The 19,475-nt window shown below is 61.6% G+C and overlaps 1 protein-coding gene across 1 annotated transcript; it reads left to right on the forward strand.

Annotated features, from left to right (window-relative positions):
- The first annotated feature begins 5,387 nt into the window (after nt 1–5,387).
- Nucleotides 5,388–17,022, forward strand: ZNF316 (zinc finger protein 316). Its single transcript, XM_055561765.1, has 6 exons — nt 5,388–5,525; nt 9,596–9,902; nt 10,112–10,230; nt 11,106–11,232; nt 11,724–11,837; nt 14,431–17,022. The coding sequence occupies exons 2-6, from the start codon at nt 9,623–9,625 to the stop codon at nt 16,755–16,757; spliced, it is 2,967 nt and encodes a 988-aa protein (XP_055417740.1). The 5' UTR covers nt 5,388–5,525; nt 9,596–9,622; the 3' UTR covers nt 16,758–17,022.
- Nucleotides 17,023–19,475: the final 2,453 nt, after the last annotated feature.

Consider the following 19,475-nt stretch of genomic DNA (forward strand, 5'->3'; position numbering starts at 1 on the left):
TTGTCATTTCTGTCTGTACCCAGGCTGCGGTTTGCGGGGTGGGGGGGGGGGAGCTGTTTGCTCTTCCTTTCTGCCCTCTGCCCTGTACCCAGGCCCAGCATAACTACGCTTGCCCTGAACCGCTGGGTGAGGGGCTAGAATGGACTTGATGCCCAGGCAGGTGCAGGCATCTGACAGGGGGCTGGGGCAGGGAGGGGCTCCCTCTGCAAGGATGATGGGCAGAGTCCATCACAGCAGCGTCACAATCGCAGAACCAAGAGATGTTCCCAAAGTGATCAGGATCCCCTCCTATTGGCCATTCCCATTTCCATAGCTTAACTCTCATCTTGTGCCGGAGACTGAATGTTTGGGTCTGCCCCTTAGCCCCAACTCGAATTCACATGTTGAAGCCTAACCCCCAATGTAATATATTCCATCATTTTGGAGGAGGGGGACTGTGGGATGTGATTAGGTCATGAGGGTGGAGTCCTCATGAAGGCTATTAGTGCCCTTATAAAGGGACCTCCAGAGAGATCACTCACCCTTCTCCCAATGTGAGGACTCAGCAAGGGGGCCCTGGCTCTGAACCAGGAAGAAGGTTCTCACTGGACGCTGAATCTGCCAACACCTTGATCTTGGACTTCCCAACCTCCAGAACTGAGAGAAATAAATGTTTCAGCCCCTCCATCTATGGTGACTTTGTTATAGCAGCCTAAATGGATTAAGATATTTTGTCATCTTGAAGCCCTGCCACTTTCCACCTGGGTCACCTCAACAGCCTTTGGATAGCACCCAGTCACCCACCTGGACCCCTGCCATTCCCACCCCCACCATCCATCTTAACAAGTATGACCCACCTCTACCCGATGCCTTTGTGGGCTGCCAGCTGTCATGGGGCCCTGCCCCCTCCCTAGACCTGCTTCAAGTCCCCCCACCCGTCCCTCCAGCCAACAGGTCTTGCTCAGGCCTGGTCTCCCCTGTCCCTTCTGCGTCCCAGTCTCCAGCCATCTTTCAGGCTGGGCTGAAATGCCACCTGTCCCCTGAAGGCATGGGGACCTCCTCACCACATCCCCATATGGCTCTCACAGTTAAGACTCCAGGACTTGCTGTCTTCTGGGCCGGGAGGCCCTGCACCCCTCCTTGCTGTGTTTCCCCTCCCCAGACCTGCAGGTGCAGGAGGAGTTCATGACTCTTTGCGAGCCCATGGACTATACAGTCCATGGAATTCTCCAGGCCAGAATACTGGAGTGGGTCGCCTTTCCCTTTTCCAGGAGATCTTTCTTGGAGTGGGTAGCCTATCCCTTCTCCAGCAGATCTTCCTGACCCAGGAATCGAACCGGGGTCTCCTGGATCGCAGGCGGATTCTTTACCAACTGAGCTATCCAGGAAGCCCCAGATGGTAAAGAATCTGTCTACAATGCAGGAGACATGGCTTCGATCCCTGAGTCGGGAAGATCCCCTGGAGAAGAAAATGGCTACCCACTCCGGTATTCTTGCCTGGAGAATTCCAAGGACGGAGGAGCCTGGTGGGCTACAGTCCATGGGATCAAAAAGAGTTGGACACAACTGAGCAACTAACGCTTTCAATGTAAATTCAGATCATCCCAAAGCCCAGCCTGCCTGTGGCTGGGGCTGGCGCCTTAGCTGAGTCTAGACTCAGCAGTTTGGTCATCAGGTTCTCTTGGGAACACAGTGACTCCCACAGGCCTGGATTTTTCCATTGCTGGTCTCACCCCTGCTAGCCTCCTCCCCCATCAGTTTTCGCACCTCGTCCTGCAGCCCTTCTGCCCCCAGAAGGTTCTCACACGCTTCGACAAGATCCTTAGGGCTTGGTGAGCCACGGGGCCCCATCTCCCCCAGTCCCCACCAACTGGAGTGAGCACAGGGTCCCACGTTCATCCATGTACAACGCGTACCGGCCGAGTGTAAATGCGTGGACATACACCCAGACCAAAAACTCCCGTTGAGAATGAGGGACAAGCAGGGGTCAGGCAGCTGGCCTCAGAGGGCTCGAAGGATGCTGTTGAGAACCCACAGGAAGAGGTGGCCAGAGAGGCCAGCGGCCAGGACTGCTGAGTTCTTGGAGCCCAAGCACAGGGCTGCACAACGTTTCGAGGAATATCACTGCAAGATGCAGGAAACGGGGAGCGGAGGAGGCGCGTCAAGGCTGGAAGCTGGGTCTCTGGCTCCCCAGAACCCCATGAAGACAGGCCCGCCTGGCAGGGGTCCTGCCCCAGGGTCTGTGCCCACAGGCACCTTCGGGCAGCCAGCTGTGACCCCTGGCAGCTCAGGACTTAGGTGCTTGGCAGAGTCAAGGCCAGGTGACTTCAGATCATGCAAGGCCCAAGCGTGGTCCATTTGGGACAGCTCTGAGTAGGCACAAAGGTGATGCCAGGCCTGCGGGGCAGGGAGGGGGTCACCTGCAGAGGCTCAGCCAGTCTGAGGCTGTTGGCGAGGCCCGTACAAGCAATCCAGGTCCAGTGGAGTGTAGGAACGGAATCGGGTGGGATCACAAGAGTGGGGAATTGTATTTGATTCCAAAACAAACAGACACTAAGGAGCCTGGCAAGTGGCTCAGGTTTGATTCTTACAGACGAGTGGGCGGATGCCCTGAGCACACCTGGCCCCTGCAGTCCTCACAGGCGTGAGGCAGAGGAGGACTGAAAGCTGCATTGTGATCTGTGACACACTGGACACGGTGGGCTCTGGGACCTCCATGTGGACCCTCACTCTGTCCTGCGTGGGCCGAGCTTTGGGGACTCTGCCTGTCACAGGGCAGGATGAAGGAGAGGCTCTGGGGGTGGAGGTGTGGGGAGGAGAGCTTCAGGAAGGGGAGGAAACCACAGGGCCCAGGGCGGCAGCCTCTCCTTGGCCTCGAGAGGCTGGTGGTCAGCTGAGGGAGGAGACTCGGGTAGGGACTGGGCGGGGGGGCGCCGCCCAGTGGGCAGAGTTAGTGGACTCCACAGCTGGGAACATCCGCAGAGATCAGAGGAAGAAATCGGCTCTTAGGGGAGGGGTCAGGTGGGAACAGGCCAAGAGGACATGTGAGCAGACGCTGCGTTGCCATGGGGTCCCTGCCGGATGAGGTGGAGGGTTCGAAGACAGGGATGAGCTGTCAGTTCTGTTTCACCTGCCCACTCCCCAGTTCGGGCTTCCCAGTCCATTAAGAATCCCTGTCAGTTAAAAATCTGCCTACAATGCAGTAGACCCAGGTTGGATCCCTGGGTTGGGAAGATCCCCTAGTGGAGGAAATGGCAACCCAGTCCAGAATGCTTGCCTGGAAAATCCTGTGGACAAAGGACCCTGGCGGGCTATAGTCCATGGAGTCACAAGCGTCAGACATGACTTAGCAACTAAATCACCACCACCTCCTCCCCCATTTGTTTCCTATCTGGTTCTGGTGCATGACTCTGACTTCATCCCCTGTCCCTCACATTAGGAGTGGACTTGACCAGTGGGCAGCACTGGTAGGGTGGGAAGGGGAGGACAGGCTGGCGCCGGGCAGGGGGAGGGGGCCAGTCGCACCCCTCCCCCACAGCCCCAGCTCCCACTCGGTGATGCCACGTCCAGCCTCCTTCCCCGCCCGCCCCTTCAGGTCCAGGTGCCAGTCTCTGGTGCCTCCATTCCTATTGCTCCCCTTTTCCTGGCTCTGCCGCTCTCCTGAGTTATCTCCCCTTCAGAGCTTCTCAATGGGACCACCTGGGGTGAAGCGGGGTGGAGAGAGGGTCCCGGAGTCCAAAGCACAGAGGCCCACAGGACCAGATGGGGAGTGCCATGGACAAGTGGGCCTGCAGAAAGCTGGGGGGGGGGTACGGTGGGCATGGAGAACCTCAAAGCCCAGTCTCATTCACAGGGGCTGGTCACTTCTCAGGGCCCAGAGAGGGATCCTGCAAACCACAGGCGTGACACTGACAGAACTGATTTTTTTTGCCATCTTTTAATGAGACCTTCAATTTTTAAAGATTTTTTTCTTTTGATGTGGACCATGTTTAAAGTCTTTATTGAATTTGTTACAGTATTGCTTCCATTTTATGTTCTGGCTTTTTGGGATCGAGGTGTATGGGATCTTACTTTCCTCACCAGGGATCAAACCCCTCACCCTCTGCATTGAAAGGCAAAGTCCTAATCACTCCCAGGGAAACTATATATATATATATCTCTGCTTTGTTGAGATATAACTGACATATAACACTGTATTCGTTTTAGGTGTTCAATGTAACGATTTGATGTATACTGTGAAATGACTGCCACAGTAAGTTGAGTTAACCCTCATCACCACACACAGCTACACTTTTCCCCTCCTTGTGATGGAAATCACTGTGCAGGCAGGTCTGAGTCCTCCGTGGTCTGAGCAGACCCACAGCCAGACGCCGAGGGTCTGGAGGGGAGAAGCGGTCACTTCAAGCAGGTATGAACCCTGTGAGAGCCCAGTCAGGCTGTGATGTTGACAGTCCTGTCTTAAGGGGTGGGGGTGGGTGGGCATTAGTGAAAATAGAAGAAAAATGGTACCAGTGCAATGATAGCTGGGCAAGGCCCAGGGCCCAACCTCCGTGGGTGCAAGACGTCACCATAAGACAGTAGCTGTGGCCCTGGGGGGCGGGGGGCAGATACAGGTAAGTTTTGGGGAGGGCTGTGGGCATCCCCTGAGTCTCCCACCTCACCGTCTCACACCTCCTGGGCGGCCGACTCCCCCTCCCGCCTCCCTCTGCTGGGGGAACACGTCCCTTCCTAGAAGCGAGCCCTCTTCCTGGTCACTTGGAAAGCTTCCAGATCTGAGGGCTTATTGCATTCATCTAGCGACCCGGCCCAATGGCTGGCCCCCTCGGTCCGCGTCCTCCTCCATCCTGGGAACACCCCCCACCTCTACCTTCTAGCCAGAGTTGGCCCCACACGAGCCGTGGGCGTCCGGCCCACCTGCTCTTGTCCTGCTGGCCCCTGCCGGGCAGGGATCGGCCCTGCCCCGTCCGGATCTGAGGGCACGCGGGCCTGCACGACGCCTCCCCGAGGCCACTCATAGGGGTCACCTCCTCCCTCCACCATCGCGGGGCCTGGGATGGAGCCAGCCGGCTCTGGCGCTCAGCAGAGCTCCTGGAATCGCGGTTGAGGCTGCGCGGGTTTTGGGGAGCGGCGGTCCGGCCAGGGACCCGGCGGGCGTCTCCAGGGCCAGGGCGGGGCGGGGGGTCTCCGGAGGTGGGGTTGGGTCCTGGGAAGGCGCGGGGGCGGTGCGTCGCGGGCCCCAAGGCCGGGGTCCCGGTGCACACGAGCGCGCGGACCCAAGGCCGACGGCGCCCTCGCGCGAGGGGCGCGTCCTCTCCCCCCACGCACGACCCTTTGAGGCCGCGCTGGACCCCGCGTGACCGGAAGTGCCCCCCCGTGGGCACTGGCGAGGCGGAGCCCGGCGGAGGCACTTCCGGTGCCCACGCGCCGCAGCCGCCGCGCAGCTCCGGGGCCGTCACTTTGTGTAGCGCGGGGCGCGCAGGCCCCGGCCCGGCCCCGGTGTCCGGCGGCGGCTCGGCGGCTGGCGCGCGCGGTGAGCGGGCGGCGCGGTGAGTGCGCGGCTGGGCCGGCGGGCGGCGCTCGCGGGCGGCAGGTGCGGGCGGGCCGGGCGCGGGCGTGGGGTCGGGGTCGCGCCGCCCCTCGACGCCGGCGCGCGAGGCCGCGGTGAGATCGCGGCGCGCGGAGGGGCGGACCTGGCCTGGACCTGGGGTGGGGGGGCCCGGAGCGGCGCGCTGGCCTGGCCTTGGGCGGCCGCGCCCACGCTCAGTGCAGCCGGTGGACCCCCGCCCCGGCCTGCGCGATGGGGGCGGGCTCCGACCCCCGGGGTCGGTCCGGGTGGGCAGCGCGGTGTAGGCGGGCAGCAGAGGACACACGCGCGCTACTCTTGGGAGGTGCCCTCCACGGTCTAGGCCGGAGGGGCGGGGGTTGGGCCGCGGCCGCCCCCGGGACACACCCATCCAGGAGGGGCTGTCACGGCCTGGCCCCTACTTCCGCGGGAGGCGGGGGCCTGATCAGCCCCTTGAAGGGGTAGAGATGGCTGGGCTAGGCGCCCCCCGCGAGCCTGCTTAGTGACCTTGGGGGCCTTGTCTGGGTCTTCCCTCTTCAAATGGAGGCTCCGGTGGGCAGCTTGGCCGAGTCTTGTACCCCCAGGAGGCAGCTTGCGGAGCTCACTCCTGGGATCGAATGGGGTCCTTCCTGGGGTCAGATGGGGTCTGGGCTGCCCTGTGTGGTCGCAGAGATGGGAGAGGGGCTGGCGTTTGGAGGAGGACCCAGTGGGCAGAGGAGAGGGGAGGTATGCAGGGTCAGGCCCTGCTATGCCTGTGTGGGGAGACGTTGGTGCTGGGTTTGGTTCAACAAGTGTCGGCAGGTCTGGGGCGCTGGCTGCCAGGTGAGGGGCTGCCTTTGGGCAGCGGGCATGGCCCCGCAGATACACCTGCACCAGGGGCACACCAGGAGAGTAGAGGGGCCCAAATCATGGACAAGCAATGAGGATCCTGGTAGTCAAGGAAGAAGATGGAAGCCTGGAAGGCCTTGAATAACGGGTGGGGCCAGTGAGGCCACCAGAGGGTAGGAAGGGCCCCAGCTGCCCCTGCGCCCACCCATTCCTCCTGCTGCTCCCTGCAGGTTCCCTGGATGTGGGATCTCAGTGGAGAGTTGCTGAAAGTTTCCCAAGTTTGCCGCTTGCTGTCTGTGGGGCAGGCATCTTGTCACCGCCCCCCTCCACCCTGTTCTAAATTCTGCAGCATGGTACCCTAGGGTGCAGCCCCGCCCCACCTCCCAGGCAATAATGGTCTGGGATGACCTGCAGGGTTATGTTGATCAGGTCGCTTACCTGGCTTACCTGAGCGGGATGCCAGGAGGTGAGTGTCTGGTGGTCTGGCAGGTTGGAAAGAGAAGAGAGGAGAGTGTGCAGCATATACCTGGCCTGGGGAGGCAGAAGAAACCTGGCACCCAAGATTCTTAGTTACTTTTTCAGAACCGTTCTATTCCAGATACTGGGTCAGGATGGAGGGATGCCTGGCTGGGCCGTCGGAGGGTGACTGCCGTCTCCATGGCAGCCGGGTCTTTCCTTCCCTGGTCACCAGCAGGTGCACCTCTTAGGAGAAGAGCCCTCAGGGCCTGACCTCCTTAGACGCACCACCAGTGGGTTCCAGGGTGAAGGACCCTCAACAGCAATTAGTCGGTTCCGGAACGTGATAGTGGGGCCAGAATACTGAGTCTTAAAAAGCTTATGTTCATTGCGTTGACCGCAGGCTTTAGAATCATTCCTTTGGTAAATATCTGAGTGCTCACTCTGTCTGGCACAGAAGAGATTTGAGAGAGGAGCAGAGGGAGCTTCTGCCCGCCTGGAGTCGACTGTGTGCTTGGGGAGACAAGCAATAGCAGATACTTCAATAAGTGTATTAAAATGTAGGTGCTGAGAGCGCAGAGTCCCGGGAACTGTGCATGTCATAGGAGCCCATGGGGGCTGCCTCCAAAGGCCCAGCGAAGAGGGAAGGAGAGTGCCAGAGAACAGGAGCGGCATGTGCAAATGTCTCGAGGTGGAACGAGCACAGGGTCACTTTATTCCAAAGCCACGAGTCCTCAGGTGCAGGCCCAGCCTGGGGGCGCCTGCTGTGGGAGAGAGCTAGGCAGGAGGGGCTCTGCTGGGCTTGGCATGGCATCTGGGCTTAGCCTGAATTTGCAGCCAGAGGCCTGGATGAGAAGAGCCTCCCTCTGGGCCTGAGGTGAGTGGCGATTGGGAAACCTCTGCTGAGCGTTTCTGACGCCCTGAGTGCTGGGTAGGGCTCTGTCCTCCTGCAGGCGGCCAAGGTGACACGTGCACATGTGTTTCTACAGCTCAGGCACCTTCACATGGCCAGAGAGCCACGGAGACTGAGGACACGGGCTCTGTGAGTGGCTGGGGCGGAGGGTGGCCCTCCTGGGTGTAGTTCCAACCACCGGCACCTCTGGTCCAGTGATACGGGGCCTAGAACGGGGTCAGCGTGAGAGTCAGGACAGAGGTGGCTTCTGGGTGCTCATGTGCCCCTGGACTTGGGTCCTGGTCTCTGGGAGGAGCTGTGCGAATGCTCAGAGTTCCCTCCCAATTACAGTGTGAATTTTAAAGCGGCAGCTCAGAGCACTTGGGAAAAATGAGCGCACGCTGCCTTATTAAAAGAGACGTGATGAGTTGTGGTAAGAGCTAATCAGTGAGCACTTCTCCTAGGAGGTGCCCAGTGGTCTGGACTGTTCTCATGACTGGGGGGCACCTTTCTGTGGGGGCCCCGTCCTGGTTTAGGGGTTCTGCGGCGGACGCCGTGTGCTGATAGAGCTGGCCGAGCCGGGGTGGGCCCTGGTGTCCTCTGATCCTCTGGGGTTCCCACTCTCTGCCCAGGATCCTGGGGTCGCTGTGTTTGTAGTAGGCTTGGCTCACTTTTAGACAGGGAGGCCTGGCGTGCTGCGATTCACGGGGTCGCAAAGAATCGGACACGACTGAGCGACTGATCTGATCTGATCTGATCTGGCTCGCTTTGGAAGTGACCCCATTCAGGTCTGAGAGACTGATGAGCCACGCTGGCTGATGGCCCTTAGCCTCTGCGCTTTGCACTCAAAGCCTGTGCTTCTGTCTTGTCCCCGGCGCTCCACTGGGGTTGGTGAAGGATGCGCAGGTGGGAGAGAGGAGTGGCCCCAGGGCTCGGCATCCCGTCCGTCTTGGGTCCACAGCCCCAGGCTCTGTGCCCCAGGCAGTGTGGCTGTGTCCCCCTCCCTCCCGAGTGCCTGGCTGAGCCGTCAGTGATATCCACGTGAGTTTCAGGTGCTGTGAGTCACCGGAGATTTGATGACTCAACACTTAGGGTTCTCGGATCCCTAAACGTGAACAGGGTCACCAGGCATTTTATTTCACCTTTGCTGGTCCAGCGATGAACCAGATTTCCATGACCTGCTGAGCTTTTTCCAGGTGCCCTGGACAGCACGAGGGGCAAGGGCTGTGCCACATGCCAAAGGGGCCTGACCTGCAGGCTTGGCAGAGCAGGTGCTCCCAGCAGGGTGGTCTCACCTTCCCCGCCCAGGGCTGTGGCCCGCACGCTCAGACCTTGGCTCCCATACTCCCTGCTGCCGGGTTTGTGTGTCCAGAGCTGAGTGAGCATCTCCTCCACTCATACATCGGGTGGGCTGTTCCTCACAGGCTGTGTGCACCCGTTTCACTTAATCTTAGCCAAAAGGCCGAGAAGCGATTGCGTGCACCCCTTTCAGCTAAACACAGGCTGGACCACCCTCTGGCACATTGCCTGGACTTTATGCTTCCACATCCTTGTGGATAAAAAAATGCAGGATTAATCCCCAATTTACTCCAAGAAAGCACGGTGGTTCACAGCAGGCCTGTCCTGCTCCTAGGAAAGAGCCATGGCCGAGTAACGGGGCTCACAGTGAGGGGCTCTTTGGCAGCATTTCTGGGGACAGAATCTAGGTTGTCCCCCCTGAGAAAGCGCTCAGGGGGAAAGGAAAGCTCTCCTGTCCTGGTGCCCGGTGCCCTGTTACTGCACCTCAGGGCAGAGCAACCCCGCCTCCCCAGGAGGGCTGCAGGGCCCCGGAGCAGATGCGTGGGGGCGACGCGTCACCGTCACTGTCTGTGTTTCAGGCGGAGTTGAGGCTCCTGGCAGAGGCGATGGCAGCCCCTCGCACGACTCCAGACTCGCCCGCCGCCCAGCTGGAGAGGCTGGACGGATCAGAGTGTGGTCCTGACCAGGAGGAAGAAGAGGAGGAAGGAAAGGGGGACCAGGTGGAGGCGCTGGAGGAGCGGCTGGTGGAGGTGGTGGTGGACGCAGATGTGGAGGTGGATGGCACGGTGGAGGCGGCGCTGGCAGAAGAGCAGAGTCCAGCGTCGGGAACCCAGGAGTGCCCCCGCGGCAGCAGGGACACCGAGTCGCTGGGCCTTCAGGAAAAGGGTAAGAGAAAGGAGCTGACCCCTGGGGTGGAAGTTTCAGGGGGCTTTAGGGGGCAGCCGGGAAGAGCTCTTGGACAGGGCAGAGCCGGGGCTGCGGGATCAGCCGGCCGCACTTGAAAAGGGGGCGTGGCCAGGAGCTGCCCATCCTGGCTGGATGGACACGTGTCCGTCTGAGGCTAAAGCCAGGCTCTCAAGAGTCTCTCTGCTCAGCCCTGCAGGCCTCCCGGGCTCCAGCCACGCCGAGGGATGAGGACCTGGAGCGGGAGGGGGAGGGGGACGAAGAGGAGGAGGACGAGGACGAGGTCGACTCCCTGACGTCTGCGTCTCAGGTGAGCTGCCCCCTGGTTTGGAGCTCAGTTAACCAGGCAGGGGTTCCGGGGCAGGGGGAGGGGGCGGGATCCGCACCTCCTGTTGCGGAAACCCCCTGCTGGCAGGGCAGCGGCTCTGTGGGTCCCAGGCCAGCCCCAGCTGTGAGCGGGGTCAGGGCCGCGGGAAGCAGTTGGCCGTCTCTCTGAGCGACTTCACTTTCACTTTTCACTTTCATGCATTGGAGAAGGAAATGGCAACCCCCTCCAGTGTTCTTGCCTGGAGAATCCCAGGGATGGCGGAGCCTGGTGGGCTGCCATCTATGGGGTCGCACAGAGTCAGACACGACTGAAGCGACTTAGTAGTAGTACTATTAGTAGTCTGAAGCCCAGGGGTTATGGTTCTGCTGTCCTGGGCCTGACCCTTCCCAGGCCACTGTCCTGATTGGGCACCAGTGCCCACACTCTGCTGGTGCCAGTTGTCCACCCCGGCGTGAGCTCTCACACCGCTGATGTGACCCCTGGCTTGAGGCAGACAGTGATGCGGGAGGGGTGAGGTGGCCATGCAGCATAGCTGAGGGGTCCTGGGCGTCGTGGTCCTGGGACTTCAGCATGAGACCCCGTGCTGCCCCACCTGAGCTGAGCGATCTCCCTCTCTGAGTCTGAGGTCCTGATTGCTGAATGAGACCGGCCTGGGTGAGGCCTGGGAGCCCCTAGTTCCGCCGGGCATCTGTAGGCTTGCCAGTGATGGGGTGCTGGGCTGTGTCCCCGTGAGCCCCACATTACACGGCGAGCCCAGTTCCCGCCAAAGTGATCTCCCATCCTGTCTCCGTGGGGGTGCGCCCCTGCCTCTCACCCAGGTCAGGGAAGGGCAGTGGCCAGGGTGCTTTGTTTCCCAGGGGCTGGTGACCTTTGAAGACGTGGCTGTGTACTTCTCCCTGGAGGAGTGGGAAAGGCTGGACGCGGACCAGCGGGAGCTCTACAAGGAGGTCATGCGGGAAAACTATGGGATCCTGGTGTCCTTGGGTGAGCAGAGCCCTCGGTCCGCAGGAGGCATCCTAGCCTGACAGCTGCCTGGGGCTTAGCGGTCTGAGGGTGGTTTGTGGAGCCCGAGGATCCTGGAGAAGGGGGTGCTGGTGCCAGCTCACCTCCCAGGGAAGCCCTGGGGACCAGCCTGGCTTCCGGCCAGGATGTGTCACAGGGGGCTCACTGTGGCCCGGCAGCACCGTGGCCCAGGTTCCATGTCCTGGGGAGTGGCTGGCCCAGCGCTGGTCTCTGTGCTCCCCTTAGAGGCCTCAAGGGGTGAGGAGTCTGGAGGCAGAGGAGAGGGGTGGGGCCCCCTGCGGAGGGTGGTGTGTGGAGGGGGCTTGGCAGGGGAGTTGGGGGGTGTGGGAGTTCCAGCGGGGAGGTGGGGAGGCAGGTTCTGGAAGGGATGGGACAGGAGCGGTGGAGGCAGGGCTATGCGGGTCGGGGTGCGAGTACAGCCCTGCAGCTGCCGCCTGTTCTCTTTGGGCCAGGATACCCAGTCCCCAAGCCGGATCTGATCTTCCGGCTGGAGCAAGGAGAGGAGCCGTGGGTCCCAGACAGCCCGCGTCCCAAGGAGGGAGACATCGTCACTGGCGTCTACACAGGTGAGCGTGACACGGAGTCTCGCAGGTTTTCTGGCAGACTTCAGACTGCACCTTTGTTGCAGCCCCAGAGAGGGGCCTGGTGCTGCTGGTCTGCACTGTTGGGGGGCTCCTTGGGGACTGCACGGCGCTGGGGGCTTATCCCTGCCTTTGAGAGTTGGCTCCTTTTGGTTCCAGTCTGCAGAGGCCCAAGGGCTGGGGAGTCTGTAGCAAACTTTGAGGCTCCTGTTACAAGTCTTTAAAAATAATGCTCTCTCCTTGCCCTGCCCTCTCGTGGGTTTTGTGTGCCTGAGGGTCAGCTCTTGTGGCTTCCCCACCCGTTCGGCCATTTCCTCTCGCTGGGAGGCCTGGGACCGGGGGCCAGCGTTCCAGAGGGCAGTGTTCAGGATGGTGCATTTCTCCTGAGAGCCCGGACCCGGCTCTGTTCCACCAACTTTCTGGGCCTCATTTTGTAGTCGGGTGGAGAATAAAGAGTTTGAAGGAAACCTGTAGTTTCCTGCCCCAAGGCTGTTGGACTGTTGGTTCCATGGCGGTGCTCCGCGGGGTCTGTGAGCTGTTCCAGGAGGTCGGGAGGTTCAGGGGAGGCCCGGGCACAGTGCGTGTGTTTGCTTTAGTCTTGGGTGATGCTTGCCTCGTGCGGGCTCCGGACGTCTCATGCCACTCACGTACCTGGAGCAGCGTGTAGATGTTTTAAATTAAATACAGGAAGACATAACAGTGCTGTGCCTACACGTGTACTCTTCAGAGTATTTCCTCGTATACTGTTTATTCTCATAACAGCTCTGTGAAATAGCAGGGGAGGAACGATTGGTCTCACTTGACAGTGGAGAAAATCAACTTTTAAAGTAGTGATTCAGTCACTCGCCCACAGTGGGCTCAGGCCGCGGGCCTTACGTTCCACTGTGCTGTGGGCCGGCTTTCCTGCCCTGGGTCCCCAGGTTCTCTGGGTCCCTGTGGGAATGTCTCCTGGCCTTCAGGATTGGGGGGCAGGCCTCTGGCTGGTAAGAAATGCTGCTGCTGCCTCCAGGCTGAGACTGGGATGTAGGTGATATTTCTCAGAGGGTCTTAGCGGGAGGTGTGCCCTGTTTCAGGGATCCAGCTCTGAAATGCCACCTGGGGACAGAGGGACTGCAGGTCTTCATTGGCTGGTCTCTGAACATGTGGTTGGGTGTGTCCCCCTTCTCCACATGTCTCGGGGGGAAGTATGGGCAGGTTGTCAGGCTTGGAGCATGGCCCCGGCTGAGGTAGTCCTCACCTGGTGTCAGAGTCCTCAGGAATGGACATGTCAGGGAGACGAGGTACCAGGCTCCCTTCCCCAGGGTGCACTTGTCCACTCCGCGCCGTGGGTCCTGGAAGAGGCAGTGGAGAAAGCCCCAAGCCCTTTGTCAGAGCACCTCCTCCACCCCAGCTCCAGCCTCACCAGTAGACCTGATGGGTCCTCACTCGAATCCCAAACAGGCTTGCATCTGGGAACTCGGGGAGCCCTGTCCCCACCACAACCTGGAGTGATCCTTCCAGGTGCTGGAATTCTGAGGTGGACTGCGTGGTGCGTGGCCGTGGTAGACAGACGCAGGCAGAGTGCACTCGAGGAAGGTGGCACACAGGTGCTCTGAGCACCGGGGGTGCTGCGGGCCAGGTTCCTTGTGTGACGTAGCGCCTGCTCTGTAAATACCAGTTCCCTCCTGGGTGTATCATGACGGCAGGCATATCACCCCATTTATAAACCGATTCTGTGTCTGCACTCCTCACTGAAGGGTGAGATCAGGAAACTGCTGGTGGAGGAGGGATGGGATTGCGGGGTTCTGGGGCGGGTCCTCGGCCTTCTACGATGGGAAGATGTTTGTAGCTCACCCAGTCTTAGTTTCGGACCATTTCTCAAGTGCACAATGGCTCAGGAAAAAAAAACAAACAGGCTTCAGGGAGGCTCGTCTCTGCCGGCAGAATAGCCGGAGCATAGTTAGGGTGAGTGCAGAGAGCTGAGGCCTCCAGGCCCTTTAGGTCCTTGGCTCAGGGCAGCCTTTCTTGGTTCTGCTCTGGGGGTGGGAGCCTGAGGCTGGGGGAGAGGGGCCGAGAGCCAGAGAGACGCTGAGCAAAGCTTAGGTGCTCACAAAGTCAAGTCCTCCGTGACCCGGCCGTACTGGCACTGGGGTCTTGGCTGCCTTGGGCCAAGCAGGCCAGGAGGTGGGGTTCTCCAGGAGACAGGGGGCTTTGGGAAAAACAGAGCAGGCATCTCAATCTATTTTTCTGGCCTGTGGTCTCACAGGAGCCCCCAGGCAACGTCACCCACTTTGTAGGTGTCCCTGTTCTTCAGTGAGGTGGCAAGCCCTGGAGGGAGCTGGAGGTGTGGAAAAGGGATTTGTTGAGGCCATGTGAGGCAAGTTCGAGAAGGGAAGGAACACCAGCCTTCCTAGGAGGGACAGAGAACTCTCCTGTCTGCAGAGTTCCTCCTACCTGGGGTAGGGATGGAGGCATCCTGAATTCAGCCCAGTGCTCCGGGAGCCTGGGGTCCCACAGAAACAGCTCCTTGCAGGAGCCGGTAAGGGGCTGCTGGCATGGTGTCTTCTCATCTCTCCTGTGGTCTTCTCGTCGCCTTCAGGGGCCTGGTTCTGGACCGACGACATAGAGGACCATGAGGAGGATGACGATGAAGACTTCCTGGCAGAGGTGGCAGAGGAGGAGAACGAGCCCCCGGGGCTGTGGTCGGCGGCCTACGGAGTGGGCGATGTGCCTGGGACCTGGGGCCCTGATGACTCGGATTCTGCGCAGACTCCGGAGGGCTGGGGTCTGGACCCCGGCGGGCTCGGGGTCCTGGCCCCGGGGTCTGAGTCGAAGCCCTTTCTGCCTGACCGGGAGCCGGGTGCGAGCCTCCTGGCGCCCTGGGCATTCCCGGCCGCGGTGGCCGCGCCAGCTGGGCGCCCGGAGACGACGTGCGATGTGTGCGGCAAGGTGTTCCCACACCGCTCCCGGCTGGCAAAGCACCAGCGCTACCACGCGGCGGTCAAGCCCTTCGGCTGCGACGAGTGCGGCAAGGGCTTCGTGTACCGCTCGCACCTGGCCATCCACCAGCGCACGCACACCGGCGAGAAGCCCTTCCCATGCCCGGACTGCGGCAAGCGCTTCGTATACAAGTCGCACCTGGTCACGCACCGTCGCATCCACACGGGTGAGCGGCCTTACCGCTGCGCCTTCTGCGGCGCGGGCTTTGGGCGCCGCTCCTACCTGGTCACGCACCAGCGCACGCACACGGGGGAGCGGCCCTACCCCTGCCCGCACTGTGGCCGCAGCTTCAGCCAGAGCTCGGCGCTCGCGCGGCACCAGGCGGTGCACACGGCTGACCGGCCCCACTGCTGCCCCGACTGCGGCCAGGCCTTCCGCCTCCGTGCTGACTTCCAGCGCCATCGACGGGGTGGCGGCTGCGCGGAGCCCGGCAGCGAGGGCCCTCGGCGGGAGCCCTGCAGCGAGACGAGGCCTGCGGCAGGGCCCGAGGAGGCCGAGGTGGGGCCGGAGGGGCTGGAGGGGCCCGAGATCGATGAGGCGGACGGAGAGACTGAGGGAGAAGCCGAGGTGCGAGAGGCGGCGGTGGAGGCGCCCACCCCACGGAGCAAGGACGACCCCGAACCGGACAGGCGGTTTCTGGGGCTGGGCAACGGCCTGGGGGAGGGCGAAGGCCCTTCCTCACACCCGCTCGGCTTCCACTTTCCCATGCACCCCAAGTCTTGGCTCCACCCGGATGGCTTTCCAATCCTCGGCCTCCCGGACTTCGGGGAGCGGCTGCCGGCCGACGGGCGCCCCCTGCCCGGACCCCTGGGGGGCCGGCTCTCCCTGGTGGAGGGCGCCGGGCTGGCCTGCGACCCTTTCGGCGGTGGGGTCGGGCCTGGAGGCGCCAGCGGCCTGCGTGCGTTCGGGCCTGCAGTCGGGGGACTGCTGGCGGAGCCGGCACCCGCCGCGCTAGCAGAGGAGGAGAGCCCGTGGATCTGCTCCGACTGCGGCAAGACGTTTGGGCGCCGCGCGGCTCTGGCCAAGCACCAGCGCTACCACGCGGGCGAGCGGCCGCACCGCTGTGCCGATTGTGGCAAGAGCTTCGTGTACGGTTCGCACCTGGCGCGCCACCGCCGTACGCACACCGGCGAGCGGCCCTTCCCGTGCCCGGAGTGCGGTGCGCGCTTCGCTCGCGGCTCGCACCTGGCGGCGCACGTGCGCGGCCACACGGGGGAGAAGCCCTTCGTCTGCGGCGTGTGCGGCGCGGGCTTCAGCCGGCGCGCGCACCTGACGGCGCACGGGCGCGCGCACACAGGAGAGCGGCCCTACGCGTGCGGCGAGTGCGGCCGCCGCTTTGGGCAGAGCGCGGCGCTGACGCGGCACCAGTGGGCGCACGCCGAGGAGAAGCCGCACCGCTGCCCCGACTGCGGCAAGGGCTTCGGCCACAGCTCGGACTTCAAGCGGCACCGGCGCACGCACACGGGCGAGAAGCCCTTCCGCTGCACCGACTGCGGCCGCGGCTTCGCGCAGCGCTCCAACCTGGCCAAGCACCGGCGCGGCCACACGGGCGAGCGGCCCTTCCCGTGCCCCGAGTGCGGCAAGCGCTTCTCGCAGCGCTCGGTGCTCGTGACACACCAGCGCACGCACACGGGTGAGCGGCCCTACGCCTGCGCCAACTGCGGCCGCCGCTTCTCACAGAGCTCGCACCTGCTCACCCACATGAAGACGCACCGCGGCACGGCGGGCGCACCGGTCCAGGCGCCCGCGGCGCCCGTGCCCAAGGCCGAGGCGCCCGCCAAGGGGCCGCCGAGCGCGGGCACAGGGACCGGGCCCGGGGAGCACGGCAGTACCCTGCTGGAGTTCGCGGGTGGAACGAGCTTTGGCTCCGAGCCGACGGCCGCCTTCGCGGGGCCTTCAGGCGCCTACGAGGAGACCATCCTGTGAGGGCCTCTGACGGAGGCGCAGGCCGCTAGGCCGCAGGCCCTTTGCTCCTCTGGCCTCGGGGGATGCCGAGGGCCCCATCCCTGGTGCGGTGCCTTACCCTCAGCACCGGTGCACCGGCCTCAGGCTTCCCTCCTGCTCGGCCCTAGAGAACCGGCCGCCGAGCTCGCATGGCCGTGAGGGGGGCGCGGGGGGCGAGGCGAGCCGCGCGCGGAGCCGATGGGGCAGGGGCGGCCACCCCGACAGGAGACTGCGACATCCCTGGATCGATGCGGTGAGGCCACGCGGTGGGGACGGCCGGCGATGTTATTTATTTTACCCGGGTTCGATTTGGGTGGTCCAGGGGAGAGGTGGCATGTGAGTGAGTAACGGGGGTTTAACATAACGGCGAGGGAGGGGAAGGCCTTGCGTCAAGGGAGGGTGGGGTGGTCGAGGGGTTTGGCTGACGACTTCTTCCCATTCCTCAGCGGGAGACTTCAGGGATCTCCTGGCTCTTCAGAGTATGTCCAGGAAGCGTTAAGGACTGTGCGTGGCGAGGGGAGACCTCGTGGGTTTTCAGAGGACGGTGTTCCTCCCTAATCCGGGGCGGGGGAAGCAGAGTTGCACTGGGAAAGCTTTTGTTCTGTGACCGCGGATATTTATTTCCACTGCTTGTATGGCCTGAAGAATCTGGAAGGAGGAGAAAAAAGCCAGAAACCAAGCCGTGGCCCCGTGTGGGGTAGGATGGGGTAGCAGGTGTCCACAGGGTCCCCAGGGACCTTGAAGCCTTACTCTCCAGGGTCCTCACTCTGCTCATCCCACTTGAGCGCGGAGATCCAGCCTGGTGGTGTGGGGTTTAGTCTTAACTCCCCCTTGGAATTCTTTGGTGCCCTTACCCCTGGCAGCTGGAGGCACACACTCAGAGATTCCCCCACAGTGCTGCCTTCAGCTTCCCGGCTCCTCTGCTCGCACGGGGGGGGACATACAGGGCCCTGCTCTTCTGAGCCCGTGGCTCACTTAGATCCAATAACCCAGTGTAAAGTGACAGAGGTCGGTAGCAAGGTCACTTAGGGCTATGACCGCCCACCCCCCCCACCCCCAGGCTCCTTTTACTCTGCCTTTGTTGTCCTTCTACACTAGAAGCCAGCAGTGTTTCCGTTTTGATTCCCATTTCACAGCGTGGGTGGTAAGCCGTCCACCTTGGGGGGTTCCCACCTGAGCCCGTGGCTCAGTGACTGACCAAGTATCCAACTATGCAAGGCCCGCGGCCAGCACCCACCTTCCAGGCCGGCCGTTTGAAGCCACCAGGTCACCTGCAAGACACCTGCCCCACCCCCCCTTGATGTTTTTTTGGCCAATGTGAGTGGGGCCAGAAAACCGAAATTTTGAAGCAACCTTATTCCCTTCTAGACCTAGTTCCTTTTGTGTTAGTGTAGATGTGGCCGTGGGGTCTGAGAGCCGGCAGCCAGGCTGCTAGAGGCTGGGCGGTAGGAGGCAGCGTAGTCACCGTAGTTGGTGGGTGGGAGGAGGGCCTGGACTGCCAGATGGTGGTGGTGAGAATTATTAGCCTGGCTGATGGGGGTGGAGTGGGTGGGGTGGGTGGTGAGGAGGACAGGGGTTCCCAGGGAGGCGCCGGCAGTGTTGGCTGGTGCCCTCTGTCCCTGGCCTCTCTCTCCCGCTGTGGGAAGGCACCTCAGGAAGGGCCCAGGGCAAGGTGGGCCAGCCCTGCTTGGCCGGGGTCCGGTCCATGCCCATTCTGCATGGCCCAGCCCTTGAGCACAGACCTGCAGCCCCGCCCCGCAGCTGTTGGCAGGAGGAAGGACCTAGCTTTAATAAAGAGTGGACAAACGAGCCTTGTGCCTGGACTCCGTGTTGTTGCCCCTTCTCTGGCCCCTCAGGGAGGCACTGCAGGGCTTCAGGCCCGTCTTGTTTCTGCAGATGATCTTAGGAGTGTCTCTTTTCAGAATCTAGAATTGGCCTGTGCGGAGTCAGCCCAAGAGAGCTTCAACCCCTGCTGCCCGTGTCCACCAGGCCTTTTCAGGAGTCCCCAGCGGGCCTCCACACTGCCACCTACTCCTTGTAATACGCACACCTGTGTTGGGATATAGCCTCGTTCAGTGTTTTTTGGCCAGGCCCCATTCCTGGTGGTCCAGACCTCTCTCCTGAGGCCCCAGCACCACACAGGTTTATCCAGGCTCGCTTGCTCTGTGCCAGGCCAGGGCTCACCTCCCTGCACCTCAGGCACCTTCCTTTGAACTGATTCGTTGACTTCTCACCACACGGTGTCCCTGCAACCAGACCTGACCCTCCCATCCTTTCCCCAGGGAATTGAAAAGTATGAACTATGAAGTCAATTCTCTTTTCAAATGTGGTTTGGAAGCATCAGAACAGAACCCAGTATTTCAGTAGCAGATGGACATTAAGACCTAGTGTAAACTGGATGGCCCTGAGGAGCTTAAAGGCTCTTCAGAAAAGTTATTCCCTGATAGAGCGTACAGTTGTCCAGCCAGATACTTGATTTTAGGGGGGAAATAAGGCAATCCTGATGGTTATAGAAAAGAAAAGGTAGACCACCTCCCTGGTTTTGAGAGGATTTCCAAATTTCTGGAGTCCTGATTCATTACACAAATGTCAGTTTAGCATCTCGCATCAAGGCCAAGGAGGATTGGAAGCCCCCAGGGCCCTGTGAGACATGGCCCGTGAAGGCGGCGCTTTGAGAATTGTGAGGTCCTGAGCACCCTC

Source organism: Bubalus kerabau, chromosome 23, assembly GCF_029407905.1.
Source record: "Bubalus kerabau isolate K-KA32 ecotype Philippines breed swamp buffalo chromosome 23, PCC_UOA_SB_1v2, whole genome shotgun sequence".
NCBI classification, from domain to species: Eukaryota; Metazoa; Chordata; class Mammalia; order Artiodactyla; family Bovidae; genus Bubalus; species Bubalus kerabau.

Excerpts from the sequence above, each read along its gene's own strand:
- ZNF316 (XM_055561765.1), top strand. The coding sequence starts at position 9,623 with ATGGCAGCCCCTCGCACGACTCCAGACTCGCCCGCCGCCCAGCTGGAG. Across the intron at positions 9,903-10,111 it reads GCTGGGCCTTCAGGAAAAGG|CCCTGCAGGCCTCCCGGGCT; the intron begins GTAAGAGAAAGG and ends CTCTCTGCTCAG. Across the intron at positions 11,233-11,723 it reads TGGGATCCTGGTGTCCTTGG|GATACCCAGTCCCCAAGCCG; the intron begins GTGAGCAGAGCC and ends TCTTTGGGCCAG.